The sequence below is a fragment of the Centroberyx gerrardi genome, chromosome 24, assembly GCF_048128805.1.
Source record: "Centroberyx gerrardi isolate f3 chromosome 24, fCenGer3.hap1.cur.20231027, whole genome shotgun sequence".
Taxonomy (NCBI): Eukaryota; Metazoa; Chordata; class Actinopteri; order Beryciformes; family Berycidae; genus Centroberyx; species Centroberyx gerrardi.
Window position 1 is genome coordinate 8656749 of NC_136020.1, and position 16682 is coordinate 8673430.

The 16682-nt window shown below is 41.3% G+C and overlaps 1 protein-coding gene across 1 annotated transcript in view; it reads left to right on the top strand.

Moving 5' to 3' along the window:
- The window catches only part of mybpc1 (myosin binding protein C1), a 28944-nt gene extending 12879 nt beyond the window's left edge, over positions 1 to 16065 (top strand). The window contains exons 12-31 of the mRNA XM_071905757.2: positions 2849 to 3012; positions 3195 to 3327; positions 5306 to 5430; positions 5618 to 5723; positions 6381 to 6547; positions 6654 to 6819; positions 7092 to 7198; positions 7306 to 7442; positions 8159 to 8318; positions 8428 to 8532; positions 8619 to 8807; positions 9434 to 9568; positions 9760 to 9927; positions 10133 to 10221; positions 10311 to 10506; positions 10997 to 11136; positions 11260 to 11419; positions 12319 to 12455; positions 13034 to 13220; positions 15136 to 16065. Coding sequence (XP_071761858.1) covers positions 2849 to 3012; positions 3195 to 3327; positions 5306 to 5430; positions 5618 to 5723; positions 6381 to 6547; positions 6654 to 6819; positions 7092 to 7198; positions 7306 to 7442; positions 8159 to 8318; positions 8428 to 8532; positions 8619 to 8807; positions 9434 to 9568; positions 9760 to 9927; positions 10133 to 10221; positions 10311 to 10506; positions 10997 to 11136; positions 11260 to 11419; positions 12319 to 12455; positions 13034 to 13220; positions 15136 to 15233 — 2869 coding nt within the window. The 3' untranslated portion in view covers positions 15234 to 16065. The remainder of the gene's footprint in view (positions 1 to 2848; positions 3013 to 3194; positions 3328 to 5305; positions 5431 to 5617; positions 5724 to 6380; positions 6548 to 6653; positions 6820 to 7091; positions 7199 to 7305; positions 7443 to 8158; positions 8319 to 8427; positions 8533 to 8618; positions 8808 to 9433; positions 9569 to 9759; positions 9928 to 10132; positions 10222 to 10310; positions 10507 to 10996; positions 11137 to 11259; positions 11420 to 12318; positions 12456 to 13033; positions 13221 to 15135) is intronic.
- Positions 16066 to 16682: the final 617 nt, after the last annotated feature.

The window sequence follows — 16682 nt, forward strand, 5'->3', positions numbered from 1 at the left end:
GTGATTTTTTGTGAATTTGATATGCTGCACTAGCAACCATCATTCACTCTTTTTCTTTTCCAAATTCACCATTCACTAGTATATTGTGTGCATTACAACATATCCATGAATGGCAACATATTGCTGTTAAAATATTACTGTAAATATATTTTTAAAAGGTCATACATATGCTATACCAAAAGAAAAACGGTGGTGAGTCTGAAAACACACCATGATACATATAGTAGATTGTAGATGGAGTGATATGATACAGTGCAAAGTATTATTTCAATCCTCACAGACTGAGCTGTATTTTTGAGGTTTCATTTTTCTTCTATTTTTCTTGGTCAAACAAGATTCTGTTTTTAACGTAGAAGTGTGAGTTCAAATTGAGCTAGGCAGTGACACTGTTCACTGACATAAAATTCCACATTTATTTTGGGCTTGTCTCTTCTTCTTCCCTACATATTCAGAAATCAAAGGTTAGTAGAGAGAATACCATAGGTATTAAAATGATTAGACCTTACTGCGGGTAAGTACTGTAATCCTGTAGAGTCCCCAGCATGAAATGTAGCTCTAGGAATTGGACAAGCAAGAGTGTTGGCCTACTGTAGTATGGTAACACTTCATTTGAAGGCAGCATTCTTAAATGCTCCGTCAGCAATCAGTAATGATGGAAATGGGCTTTGCATTGTAAACCCTCTGTAGCTGCCGGCTGGCTCTTCATCAAGCAGTGATGTTAAATGCCGCGTTTATGAGGCAAAGTGCACCATTTTGGATCGTTAATGATGTGCTGGTGGATCATCCATAAATGATGCTGTGAAATAGTGTTACCGCTACATTGTCGTTTTATTTCAATTTAGAAATATAAGGCAAATACCACAATGTTTATTTCAGCCTTCTTGATAATTGCCTGAAAATAAACAGATGACAAATACATATAAAGAATGGAATAATATTTCATGCTATTCACCTCCAACCTTTCGGACATTTGGGAAAATGTCTATGAAAGAAAGGACTGACTGAATGTTCTTTATTTAGCCGACTAATGGGTCTACTCATGTCCAGGGCAACGTGCTTATTAACTCGGATCTCACAGATCTAACATCTCCTATGGACACCTTGATCATCTAACAGAGCATCTCTGAAGTGATGACTCAAACAAACAAACAAACAAACAAACAAACAAACAAACAAACACACAAACAAAGGGATGGGCCAGTTCATAGGAGCAATATAATGAAAGATATGTCCTCATCAAAATGTCTTTGTAGAAGGTTTCCCTTTTATCCCTGCATGCTGCATTTCAACAAATTATTTCACCAAATCTCAGATATCATTACAATCTATTGAATTATACTGCATTTAGTCCTGAAAGAAATCAAAACATACTCCTATATTGATCTGTGTGTGTCTGCCAGTGTGTTCCATTAATCCTACAATAGCCTACTGATAAAAGCATTACTTATTTTGTTTCATCTCCAAAATCTTATAACAATATCCAAACTAAAAGAACCCAACCCTGGTCAAAATCCCTCCTTAAGATGTAATCAACTCCTCTTTAATATTTCCCCTCCATCCACTGATACAGACTACAAACCTGAAACAAGGTAGTCAGAGGATTGCAAAGCTGGGGACATTGTAAAATAAAGTTCCTGACATAAACCAAGTTTTATAATTATTGCACAAGCCCACCACGAGGTATAAGCCATTATGTGGTAGGCCATGTCCTTGTGCACCAACCAAAGCCAAACTTTACATTTTTGATTAATAATTAGCCTTCGATCCTTTGGACTAAATGTCACTGACCAGATTAAGAGATGCAAATTTCTGACATTTGTGGCTGTCTTTATTAGTCAATTTTAAAATGTTTTTGCAGACATGCTTCTTTACCTGTAGTCAACATATGTACCAAGCAGGGGGATCAATTCAATAAATTGTAAAGTATGGTAAGTCCCTGCATCTAATCTAATTTGCCACCAAAACTTTAACTACAACATTTTTGGGGACCATTGGAGTAATGATTGATGACTGTCAAGATCTTATATGGTCAATGTGGCAAATTATTAGATGTAATACATTATTTGATATAGGTCACCAACTATCTTGAACAGATACACACACAGTATTGGTCTTGAATGCTCTCCTGATGTGAATTTAAAAAAAAAAAATATGGCTTCCAAGTAAATGTCTGGCCATTCTTCTCATGGTACCAAGTTTCATGATGATTAGCCCAACTGTCGAGGAGTTATAGCCTATTGTATGGCACACTTCACTAAGGAGTCCGATTTTTGTTCCATGGGTCTATCTTGAACAATTATAAAGATATCTTGGTGGAAACATATAAGAAAAAAAAAAGATAGGACGAACCCAACACAACTTTGCAACAGAACTCTTAGGGCATCAGCGAGCACCCTTGTCGCACACCCCTTCTATGTTCAGAGTGCTGCTACCCCGTCACTTTTAACATTTGACTCCAGGGTTGATGTCAAAGCACAGGTAGGCAGCTCACCATGCCCATCCCTTTGTGTGACATGTCCTGAGGAACTCTCCAGGGGGCGATAGCTTATGTTAGCATGAGAGGTTGAGACAAAGAAGGGCAGGAGCAAAACAAAAGCGACAGATTATCACCCTGAAGAAGAATTATTGTAAAGTTTTGTGTCTCTGAGAAACCAAAGCCACACTTATAACCTCTAGTTATATAAGACTATGTGCAGTTAAGTCGAGCTAGTAGCCGTCCCAGTTGGATCGTCCTCCATCCTACAGGTTAGCCTCCCCTCCCCGTAATGAGCAGTTCCTCAGGACACGTTGCAAACACCAGCCCATGACTACTGTTCTCACACCGTCCCCTCATATCCGGCACCACCAGGGAGCCCAAACAGGAGGAGGTTCCAGAGGTGGACGTGTGGGAGATCCTGAAGACGGCCCGGCCTGATGAGTACGAGAAGATTGCCTTTACCTACGGCATCACAGATCTGAGGGGCCTGCTGAGGAGGCTGAAGAAGACCAAGAAAGAGGAGAAGAAGAGTGAAGGTAAATCAATGTTAACCAAATTATGGATGCTCTGAAAAATATCTGTCCTCCTATGGCAGAGCTGTGTTTTAGCAACAGCCTCTCTGTGGTGAATATCAGCTTTGATGTTTGGTTATAGGGGAATCTTGATCTTGAAAAGGAGCATCCTGATTATCTGTGTCCTTGGTTTTGTCTTTTCAAAGCTTTTGCAAAGAAGCTGGAACCAGCGTATCAGGTGGATAAAGGAGGAAAGATCCGCTTAGTGGTGGATCTGGCCGACCCCACGGTTGAACTGAAATGGTACAAGAACGGACAGGAAATCAGGCCCAGTCCAAAGTATGTAAAAACATTTTCTTCATGTCTCAGTGTATCTTTCTGTGTCCTCTCCCCTTCAACACTGCACAAATGAAAAGCATTTTGGAGATTTTTCATAAAATGTATTTCATTTGTGGTTTTGGCATTCTTTACCAGTCTTCTGGTATTGTGTGTTTTATTTTGACACACCTCTAAAGAACAATGGTTCACATGTTTTATGCCACACACACAGATTCATTCACTGTTTTCTGCATCATTCATTCACTCACTCACTTATTCACTCACTGACTGACTTGCTCGCTAATTCTCTTAAGCACACAGAGTACCACACAGGCCCACACTTTTATAAATAACCCTCATATATAAACTCTTTTCTACAGACCAACAATGGCTTAGTAAGACAGTATTTCCACTGTAGAGGGCCTGCTTTGACCTCACATGACCTCCACAATCTCACACAGCTCTCTTTGTCACATGCTGCACTGTGAACCATTGCCAGCTGATGCCCAGTGAACAAATAACGTTCTCTCTGCTCCAGTGTGGCTCTGATCAGTTTCCACACCATCTCACCGACATATAAAGAACATTATGTGTTCACAGGGCTGTACATGGCCTCAGAGCTTCATTTGGGTGGAAATGCAGCGGATGATGTCAACTGCTGTCTTTTGCTATTAACTACTTGCCCTTCTCTGTACAGGAAAAAGGTGGTACCTCCTTCACAGGTCTTTAACTAAGTCTGGCTTTGAAACAGTTCTAATAGATGCTACTGTATATCACGTAGTAAATGTTGGATAAATTTACTAGTGTATCATTCCAGTTTAAATGCTGCAAACTTGCCTGACTGGAATTATTTTAGCAATTATTTAGTGAGGGAAGCCAATCAAGGACAAGTCCAGTTGTGATTCGTTAACTGGAGTTAGTCCAAAACTTCCTGTAAAAAAGGATTGATTTTTGAAATTAACTACTCAAACAAAATCAAATTTTAACAATGTCTTCATTAAAACTCTGTAATCATATGTGTGTATAAATAGAGGAAAATTTGAAATCCAATAATAGGGCCCCTTTCAAACAGCTTCATTTGCATTCTGCAACGTATACATTTATACCAGAATAAGGCAATGATTTAGGAAGAAAACCAGAACCTACTGTGTTCTATGCTGTCTAATGTTTATACAACTCTAGAATAGATTTTACCATGATTTCACACCTATAGTATTAAAAACAAGAGAAACACTATACTTAGCCTTAAATCACCTGCACTCGCAGTTCAAAGCCATGCAAAGTTAAAGCCATCTGGGAGGTTATTGCTGTTTTCTGGCTTTGGACTCCGGTGGCATATTTTCCAGGATTCCCTGTTCCAAAGACTTCACTATAATATCTCTCTCTCTCAATCCTCCTCGCTGTTGTAACACTATTGGCAACTACATACCCCTCCAGGCATGATGTCTCTCTGTCTTTGGTCTTGTTTTTGTCTGTCTATCTGTCATGTCATGCCATGGTGCTCCTTCCTGTCTGCCATAATTACTTTCTGCACACTTCCTGTGCTCCGGCCCCATTCTGGCTCCACTGCTGACCTTAAGTCAAAGGAAGTAAGTCCATCCGTCCCGTTGATTTCCCTTCTCCACGTCACAGAGTTTTGGTGTGACCCCACCCATCCTCTCCCCTAATCTGACCTCTATGTTTGTGCAGTGTCAACACACACTTGATGCATGTTGGGATTGGTTTTTGAAAGATGTTGCATTTCTTTATCAATGTTTTATCAACACATTTACTGTTTAGAAATGTTTGATCTAAGAAAATATTATTTGAGTTTATTGGTGTTACTAGCCAGCAAATATTTCTTTCATCAAAAATATTCCTTTCTTTCACTTAATATCTTAGAATTATCACCATTTCCATCTGTAGACTATATTGACTATATTGACTTAATACTCAGGATCATACATAGCTACAATTTGTATAGGTGACCAGTGATGTAATTAGTGGGTTTCCTGCCTAGGTATATTTTTGAGCACAAGGGCACACAAAGGATTATGGTCATCAATAACTGCAGCGTGAACGATGATGCAGCCTATGCTGTAGCTGCGGGAGACGAGAAGTGCACCACAGAGCTGTTTGTCAAAGGTATCTTGATTGATTGTTCACTTTTATATAATTGCTACTGCCTTGCATGTACAGATGTGACGCCCAGGCCACATGCAGGGGATCTGTTAGTGTGCCAATCAGTCAACACATCTGTTGCTTGTTGTGAGAAAAGCGGCACATAAACAGACAGTCCCTCTTTAATTTCTTTAATGTCCCTTGTCTGCAGAGTTACCAGTGAAGATAGTCAAAGGTATTGAGGCTGTGAAGACCACGGTCAATGAGAGGATTGAGTTGGAGTGCGAGGTGTCAGAGGAAGGCGCTCAAGTGAAATGGTAAGACTATAAGAGGTGCATTTATTTAAAGGTGTGTAGCATTTTAACATCAATAAATCATTACCTCATTCATTTTGAGACATTAGCATAATTTCCATCAACAATTGAGGCCATCACCGAGAAGATTGGCAGCTTCTACCGGCCTCTACATGTCATTTTACATTGTGAGCCACCAGGTCGTATTTGGAGTTTCTGGCAATGGCAGATGGTGGAAGGAGTGAAAGGCCGATGGAAAAATCACTTCCAACATGTTGATCCTCTTCAGTATAGTGAAAGAGAAAACAAACGCATGCAGAGCAACAAGTAGCAACATCCTCTTTGCGACAGTACTATGGTGGGGTTTATGGAAAATATGGTCTTAATTTTGAGAAACACCAGCACTAACAACACCATTGGTGTGAGATAGAAGCTACCAATCATCTCAGCCATGGTCTCATTTGTTTCCTGTAATTATACCAAGATATCACAATCAATTTCACAATTATATATTGATGTTTAATAATGCTACATGTAGTACCTTCAAGTTGTGTGTTGCTTATTTGCGTGTGGATTGTGTGTGTGTGTGTGTGTGTGTGTGTGTGTGTATGTGTGTGTGTTTGAGGATGTACACAACATTAAATACTGAATACTGAACGTTCCTGATCCTCTCTCCTTCAGGATGAAGAATGGTGTTGAGGTTCCTACAGGAGTGCGCTCCAGATACCGAGTTAAGACTGAGGGAACCAAACACTTCCTGGTCATTGATGACGCCTCCAAGGAAGACACTGGGACGTACTCCCTCATGGCCACTGGTGGCACATCTGAGGCTCACATACAGGTTGACTGTATGTAGCATCTCGCCCTTTTTCATAGTTTTCTCACTTGCTTTTCAAAGGAATCACTATTAATCATTTACTGTATTCTATTCTCACCTCTTTCCCCCTCTTTTAGTGAAGCCACTGAAGATCTACCAGGACCTGCAGAATGTAACGGTGATGTTGGGTCAGCCCCTCAAGATGCACTGTGAGATCTACCCAGGCAACGTCCCAGGCCGCTGGTACAGGAATGGACAGCTGATCCAGCCCAATGATCATATCAACATCTTGCATAGAAACAAGTATGTCCTCTCTGCGCTTTCTCTGAAATCACCCCCAGCGTTATCTATGGAATCGTTGCAGCCCAATAGGTTATTGCTGCAATATTGCATGAAAAATACCCTTTAAGCATCTCTGGTTTGGGTCACTCAAAAGGATTCTACAAATAGCTTGATGGCTTTTATTTTCATGTAAACCTAGCAAAATATTTTTGTTTTGTTTTGTATACTGATTAATCAACCTCTGTTCCACTAACTAACTTCACACAACTACTAACGTCCTCTTGCTTTATCAGGAACCACCGACTTGAAATCGAGACCACCTCCCTTCATGATGCAGGAGATTACACTTTTGTACCTGAGGGTTACTCACAGAGCCTCTCTGCCAAAGTTCATATCATTGGTACAGAAGCTATCTTTCAGTTGATAGTTTTTCACATCTCAACATTGTGTTTTAAAAAAAAGAAATGTAACGTAATATTTATCATGATTTGATTTAATTTCCTGCAGACCCGCCAAAGGTGCACTTGGACAGCTTGAACTTCCCAGACAACATGGTGACAATTGTGGCAGGAAACAAACTTCGCTTGGAAATCCCCATCAGTGGAGAACCAGCACCCAGGGTGGTGTGGATGAAGGGAGAAAGGGTGAGTGGTCTATTAATCAACATTTTTTTTAGATTCCATCAGTTGATCACCATGGCTCTGATTTTTCTTAAAGCAATATTCCACTTAGTTTTAACATGGATGTTATTTGGCACTTGACCACCATGAAAACCATAATATAAACTACTCACCAAGATTGGATGCAGCTGGGATGAGTTTGTAGCGTTCAGATTTTTACTTCCCATTCATTTGAATGAGGCCACAAAAATAGCCTGAAAACTGACATTTAACACGTTTGTGAACAGATTCAACAACATATTGCACTTTTAACAAAGCAGTCCTGTGTCCTTCATCATTTTGCATTTCTATTCTTGGTTTACACTAAAATTAGTATTTAAAAATAAAAGTAGATCCGGTCTCCCAAACAGGAACTATCTCTCCTAAATGGTATTCCTCCGCTATGTTCTTTTCTGTCAATAAAAATGCTATTCAGTGAAATTATGTTCTAAAACGTTGGACCCACAGTCAATTGAAAATCACAGTAGTGGGATCTGTTGTTGAATCTGTTCATGAACGCGTTAAATGTAAGTTTTCAGGCTATTTTCGTGACAAACTCGTCCAGCTGCATCCGATCTTGGTGATTAGTTTATATTCTGGTTTTCATGGTGTTCAAGTGCCAAATAACCCCCACGTAAAAAAACTAAGTGGAATACTGCTTTAAAGCCATGTATGTAATTTTCTCTGTCTTTCTCTCTCAGGTCATTCTTGAGACTGGGCATCGTGTCCATGCTGAAACGTATGGCGACCAGACCAGCCTGACCATCGAAGTGACAGAGAGGGAAGACACAGGGAACTACAAGATAGTCCTGCAGAATGAGGCTGGTGAGGACACAGCCAGCGTCAGAATCAAGGTTGTAGGTAAGACCCAACATGACAAATACTTCAATCAAGAGACCATGGGGTGAATTATTCACATTTCCATTAATCTCTAGAATCATTAACAATCCTGTCCTTGTGTTGTCTGTAGACATCCCAGACCCTCCAGATGCTCCCTTGGTCCCAGTGGTGGGCGGCGATTGGTGCTCTATGACATGGGAACCCCCACACTATGACGGGGGTTCACCAATATTAGGTAAATATTGCATATTCGCTTATCACAGTAGATTACATTGGTGTGTGCTGGTGATTAATGATTATCTTTCTGAATGTCTTCTAAAGGCTACTTTGTCGAGAGAAAAAAGAAGCAGAGTTCTAGGTGGATGAGGCTGAACTTTGACCTGATCAAAGAAACAACATTCGAACCCAAGAAGATGATTGAGGGAGTGCCATATGAAGTGCGGATCTTTGCGGTCAATGCCATCGGTGTGTCCAAACCCAGCGAGCCATCCAAAGCCTTTATTCCCCTCGGTGAGTAGCCCTAATGTCTCCTTGAATGTCCACTTAGCGGTGTAAACACTGGCCTTTGAACTGTAACTGTTACTGCCAATGATGTGTCCAGGAAAACATTACACCCTTACATAAGACAACACACAGTTTATCCAGCAACCGTTTCATAATAATGGACGAAATTTCAAAGTGTGGGCCTGTTATAGCGTCTGCATGTGTGATCTGCCCTTGGTACCCCGGCGGTGCAGCTGTTCCTCCCCATACCCCACTATCCCAAGCATTCTGGCTGTGACCTCCACTGGACACGCAGGAGCTTTAGAGGATATTAAATATGTCTTTATAATGGCTGCCAAATCATCTCCGGATTAGAGGTTTAGGAGATCAGGCCTGTCAGAGGGTTCAATAGGAGTTAAATATGATTCAGAATATAAGAATAGACGACAAGAGCGGGGTCTAATGTGATCTTACAGGGAGATTGATAGCATACCAGCCAGGGAGAGAGGCGCCTTGCTCACATGTTCATGACATGCTAAAACGGCTTTACGTTTTACATGATCAAGGACCTGCTTTCTTATCTCTGTTGGAAAACAAATGAAGGAATGGTGGGTATGACCCTTGTGATCTCTCCAATCTTTATCTCCACTCAGCTGTGACCAGTGAGCCCACCATGCTGGTTGTGGATGATGTCACCGACACCACGGTGACCATGAAGTGGCGTCCTCCCGACACCATCGGAGCCGCTGGCCTGGATGGATACTTGGTGGAGTACTGCATAGAAGGAAGTGAGACAACCTCGACTGACGTATCTCCTAAGCCATGTTTCCCATGCTCATGACCCACAAAACCAAATTAGGAGCATAAATAGACAGAAATAGAAAATTAAACAGAATAGTACTCGGTGAATGCTGTTTGTCCACTATACAAATTGTTTTTCCAACTGAACCTCATATTCAGATGTGCTGTTTCCCCACAGCTGATGACTGGATAGCAGCCAATGACCAGCTGACAGAGAAGACCAAGTACACCATCACTGGGCTCCCCGCAGAGTCGAAAATCTTAGTCCGAGTCAGGGCCATCAATGCTGCCGGGCCCAGCGCTCCACGGACCCTTCAGCACTCTATCCTTGTCAAAGAGGTTATTGGTGAGCTCTGAAAACACCATACTGCTCTTGAGAAGTTTCTACTCTATGTTCTGTAGTAGAGCCTCTGTAACACGGCTTGGAAGTGGGGTGTTTTGGAGGAAAAGGTTGAAAAGAACATCAGTATTGACATGAAAGATATCTGTAGAGGACAGGACAAAGAATCATTCCCTTATCACACACCTTCTGCTCTGTCCTGTCTCTACAGAACCACCCAAGATCCGCATCCCCCGACACCTGAAGCAGACATACACTCGCAGAGTCGGAGAAGCAGTCAACCTTGTGGTGCCATTTTTGGTAAAGGCATCTCCCAAATCAAGCACCCAAGATGTGCACAATAGCTCTGCATTGATTATTAAGCTCATGCCTCTGTGTGTGATATCTAGGGCAAGCCCAGGCCGAAGGTGAGCTGGCTGAAGGAGGGGAAGCCCATAGAGCCCACGCATGTCAGCATCCGCAACACAGACTGCGACAGCATCATCTTCATCCGTAAAGCAGAACGCAGCCACTCTGGGAAGTATGAGATGACAGTGCAGGTGGAAAACCACAAGGACACAGCCATAATCGATATTCAGATCGTAGGTGAGCGAAGGCATCCTGTTCTTATTGATAGCCTCAAATTAGTAAACAATGATTTTTATAACAACATAATACTAACAGTACTACTACTACTGCTACTATTAGTACTACTACAACTACTACTACTGCTATTGCTATTATCATAATTATTATTACTGCTACTACAACTACTACTACAACTACTACTGCTGCTACTACTACTGCTACTATCATAACTATTATTTTTGCTACAACTAGCCTAGTATTACTATTACTATGACTACTACTACTAATAATAATAATAATAATAATCATAATGTAATCATAATCATAAGCTTTGTTAATAAAATATCTTGAAAGCAGAGTTAAGGTAAGGTATCTGACATTATATCATTTTTCACATTGAAGTCTACCTGTAGACCACTGAAAATACTCAAATTACCAGTTACAGTGATTACTTAATTTATTGCTCAAGACCAAACTTTTTGTAAATCATCCTTTAATTGATTGTCAGACCTGCCTGGGCCTCCCCAGTCTGTGACCATTGAGGAGGTATGGGGAGGGAATGTGGCTCTAGACTGGAGCCCTCCAAAAGACAACGGCAACGCCCCGATATCAGGCTACACCATTCAGAAAGCAGACAAGAAGACCATGGTAGGAGATCAATTTGACCATGTTTACTAAATTGAAACTGTAAATGAGAAATATGAGAAATATACAGTATGTCTATGTGGTATCTACCTCACATGTTTTGACTGTGCCTGATCTGCATTACAGGAATGGTACACATGCATTGAGCACTACCATCGCACATGCATCACCATCACAGAGCTGGTGGTGGGGAACGAGTATTTCTTCAGGATCTACTCAGAGAACATGTGTGGCCTGAGCGAATGTGCCACTCAAACCAAGGACAGTGCGCTCATCGTCAAAGAAGGTATGTCTCGGCTGTGCTGTGGCAGTAAATAGTTTAATATGAGCAGGTGAAAGTGTGTGTGTGTGTGTGTGTGTGTGTGTGTGTGTGGGATGGGGGGGTGATGGAGAAATCAGTGTTCTTGCTAAACCATCCATGTGCTGTGGATGCATAGCTTCCTGTTATTCTCAGCCTATGCATTGTATTTCTTTGATTTAACCACTGTTTTGCACTTTGGGGAACATAAGTCATATGCTCCCTGACGTCAAGGTACAGTCTGAATACTAATAAAACTCTGATGAGGGTAAACTCTCCAAGCTCTTGGAGGAAAGGTAAACTCTCAAGAATAATGAGTAAAGCTGACATATTCTAATAATCTTAACATTGGATCAATTCACAATGTTACGGAAGAGGATTAGGGCCACATGTGAAACATGTATTTGAGTTCTGAGTTTAAAGTCAGAATTTTGAGTTTAAAGTCAGAATTCTGAGATTAAGTCAGAACTCAAATTTTTCAGATGGCCCTAATCCTCTTCCCTACAATGGAAAGATCTTTTGTGTCACATTATTTTTTTCTGTTAAAGCTTAAAAGAAATGCAGAAAAGTTGTAATTATTGTTTATTTTTTGAGTATTTTTTTGTCAGCTGTTATGTGAAAGGTACTGTCAGTGATGTTTTCCACCCAAATGTGAGCCTGATTTTCCAGGCTCACCTTTAAATGTAACAGGGGTTGGGTTGCAGCCGGTACTTGACAAATGCGGTAGCAGATATTACTGACAGCCCCTTAAACGATGGTGTCACTGTGTCGGCCGATGATAAATAAAAAAACACTGTCTTTCCCTCACCACATAGGGAAATCCCCCCATGATACAGCTCAGCGCCAGTATCATGCACAACCCCATTCCTTTACCCTTCCCTCCACAGGCATGCAGCTGAAAACACCTGAGTACATGGATCATGACTTCAAAGAAGCGCCGAAGTTTACGCAGCCACTGATCAACACTTTCGCAGTCGCTGGCTACAATGCTACTCTCAACTGTAGTGTTCGTGCCAACCCAAGGGTAGGTGGCAGAACCAGGTAAACACAGTGTGCACAGCCACAGACTATGCATCATACTCAGGTAAACATACAGGTCGATCATGTTTTAGAGCGTTGACGCTCCTCCCATTGTATAGAAACACCAAACAAAAAGACACCAAACTCAAAGACAATATTGCATCAGCTTTTCATAAGCAATGAATCCCAGTGTGAAAAGCTGAAAGTATTTACTCAGTACAGCCCAATCCAAATTCAAGGTCATATCAGGCCACTTTAGCTCTATGCCCCTTCTGTCTGCTGCAGTGTATTTATGGCTTAACACCATCATGCTGCTGCCTGTGGCCTGGCTGTCTTCAGGGCAAGCTATTCATTTTCCTGTGGAGTAAGAATTTGCAATCAACAGCCCCATTGTCCCTCGATGATGGGTAAACACTGAGGCTATTGCTTCATCTTCTCATGATCCACACGCCAATAAATTCAAGCTCTCTGAAATCACTCCATTGAGAATCCAGTATCTCAGACTGTATAAGACAATTCTGCGGTGATTTGATGATTGTTTTTCTCTTGAGAACTGTCTAATGTTGCTGTGTCTGACTCCAGCCCAAAGTGATCTGGATGAAGAATAAGATAATCATCATTGACGACCCACGCTACCGCATGTTTAGCAACCAAGGAGTGTGCACTCTGGAGATCAGGAAGCCTAACCCCTATGACGGGGGCCTTTACAGCTGCAAGGCCATCAACGACCTGGGAGAGGCCCAGGTGGAATGCAAGCTGGAGGTCAAAGGTCAGTGTGGACCAGGAAGTGACCTCTGTGTGCCTCGCTAGGTGTCCGTCTGGATCTGGGTCTGGTTTCCCAAAGCTTTCCTAGTTTTCTTATTGCTGAATCATACTCACATTTCTGCTGAAATTGTTCTACTTTGAGGAATTTTGCTTGTTTACATAAAAAGCCACAAAGCCATAAAGCCATAAAGCGTTTATGGTCACAATCATCACTCTCTTGTGGCTGTTAATGAGATTTCTGTAAAGAGGCAAAGGCTACAAGCACTTTGGGAAACCAGGCCCGGTGGGTACTGTAGGGTAATGCTTGAGTTGTATGTTGCAGTACCCCAAATGGATGACCATATAGGCGTTGGACATGTAAGTATCTGGGCACCGTTTTTAAAATACATATACTTAATATGATATGTTAATATGACATAATAATCCATTCATTTGTGTGCAGTCCACATAATATCTGATGACATTTGTTCACCACCAAAACCTGTAGAGGTTTGGCCCCTAAATTCTACTGATTGTGTTCGCTTCTCACACAACTCTATCCAATCCATCCACTCATCTTGTTCATCATCACAATACACCAACTCAACACATAGGCTGTCATCGGTCACTATAACATATAGAGCTGTTGATGTTTCTGTGTTGGGTGAATTATTTAATGGCTCCATCTTAAACTGTTTTCCAACTCCACAGATTCCAACGTCTCCTTTTGCTACGTGGTTAACTCCTCATATAAAAGAGTTCAGTAATAACTCAACAGTATTCCCTGGTACACACATATAACTCCATGTAAACATTTTGTTAACCCCTCTTCTCTTCTCTCTCCCCCAGTCCAAACTCAGGAATTGTGAATGTATGTTCTCATACAAGGTAAGCTTTCATATGGTTTTGGCATATGAAGCTTATGTCATTTCATTATGCATCTTTCAATGGCCCATAACCTTGCTTCTCTCAGTAGTGGGACTATAGCACCTTTTTTTGCCCACGCCAAGCAGTCTGAAAGCAGTTACCCAGGGAAAGAATACGTGAAATCGGGCGTTGCATGTATTAATGTAAACAGGATTTGCATGATACCTAGCTTGGCATCTGAATTATTTTATCCAAAATCTTTATTCAAATTCATTCCCTGAACACCCTAGCTGGCTGACTCTAACATCCATATTCTAAACACTTAAACTGATTGTTGTAGTGGTTGGTGTGAACTGACTGTGTGACCTGTGGCAGCCTGATAACAAAGGCTGTTTCTCATGTAACTTGTGCCACACACAAGGTGAGTAAGAAAGACAGTTTTGCAGATAGTCTGACCTTTGTCTAGAATCAAGAGCAACATGTGGAGAACATGGAGACCAAGTTTGACCCTATGTAGACATGATGTCTATACACTGTTTCTCCAGGGCGCTGTTGAATAGATTCATGACTTAAGCAGATCAAGCTAACAGTTGTTATTTTCTAAGTTTGGTTTGTAATGCATTGATTCGTACTGTATTTATGACAGGAGATATAATAACAAGTATCATTGTATTGCCTGTTGTGTTTGACTAAAGACAGTCTGCTTTATTGATCTGGAATTTTGCACAGATCTTGGACATGCATCGTATTTCTCGGTCCATGGAATCAACCATGTCTTTGCTCCTAGTTCTGCAAGCCTGAGCAGATGTAGACTTTACAAACTGAGTTGTGCATCTTGTACATGACTCTCCGCTCCTCTCGAGTGTTGTATACTCCTGGTCTATCTGTTTGTTTTGCTCATGGCCGCGTGTGCTCACCTATTGGCTGACAACTCGAAACCCTGTTGCTCTTCAGACTTTCTCCCCTCCTCCTCCTCCTCTTCCTCTTCCTCCTCTTTATCTTTCTATTTTTCACTCTCGACACCCATCTGTCCGTCCCAGCAACGACATGCGTGTCTCTCCTCTGTCCCCCAGGAGGGTTCACCTTCTATGAACTCATGCAACGTGGAGTGCCCCTACACCTGATTGATAAGTACATGAACGAGTCGAAGACTGTCGAGCCGGAGAAGTAAATTGGACAGAGTGCAACGAGACACCTTGGCTTTTCCAGACAACTGCCGCCACTAGTGATCCTCTTCTCTCACCTGGGGTCAGCGGCCTGAAGGACGGAGGGATGGAGGGATGGAGAGACAGATGAAAGGGTGTGGGGGGGAGGGGGGGTTGTATACTGGTCTGTGGCGTGGCATGCTGTGTGCGGGTTTGGAGCTAGTTACCATAGAAAAAGCCAGTTCATCTTCTTTGTCACCCTCTGGTATTTTGAAAGGCTCTGTGTCAGCTCAGATGCATGTCGGCAGTGTTTTGGTTCAGTGTGTAAAGAAAAAAAAACATATATAGCACATATATATATAGCACAAACAGTATCACACACTTACAGTATTCACATTTTGTTCTTTGTTGGGAGTGCTTGTTGGAAGTAAACATTATTTCTGGGGTCTGAAAGAAGGGGAGAAGAAATGTATAAACAAAGGTTTGGTGTTTGTATGATGTTATGCAATGTGCAATGTAACAGTCATAGAACTTCAAAATGTGCTATATAGCAAGAAAAATGACAACAGTTCTGACTATGTTGGATTAATGAACGTGTTGACCCCTATTAGATGATTCACATAAGTATTTGTCAATTTCAGTTTTATTTTTCCTGGGATAAAAGTGTATTTACGGCTAATAAATGACAAGATTTCGAGGCTTACACACAGTCTGTCTTCCATATTCTGCATGACGCATTATGCTTTTGGGATTCATGTGGGCTTGAGGCTTGATTCAAATAAGAGGCTCAGTCATGTGCGCATGCCGTTACCTTTGTAATTATGACCCATAGAAAAAAATAAAAAGAATTGTACTATTTCTCGTCGTGAGCGCTCTTTTTGTGTAGATCCCAATTGCCACGTTTAATGATACTATGGCTGTCTGTTTAAACAGCAATTGAAGCCTACAGTCTTTATCATACGTCAGAGAACCATATTGTGAGGGGAAATTATATGACAGTCTACTTAGGGGTCTTAGACATGAAAAAGTTTGGATAAGCCTGGACTAGACCTACTGTCTATAGCCAACTTATAGGCTATAGAATTTGAATTGATAGAACGGTCATTCCCTGTCAAATCTAAACTCTTGAATGGTAATTTGGTTGGTTCACTTACAATGGCTGCCATAGAATGTTTGATAATGTTGTTATGGAATTCAGTGTTGATTTGTGCATGAGACTCAGAAAACTGATGTGTTACCATAGCAACGGCATTATCTGGATACAGTGAGCTTGGAATTATAAGATTCTATCCAGGTAGAGATACAGTTCTCTATACAGTTCTGAGATAGTGGGCATCAAAGATTTGACATCTGGCAAAACATTTATGTACTATCCTTAAAATAATACTAATAATAATGTCAAAGAATTGTGCAGGGAGGATAGGTAGGCTACCATAGTGTTATGAGAGAGCTACAGCAGGCCTACAGCCTTTAAA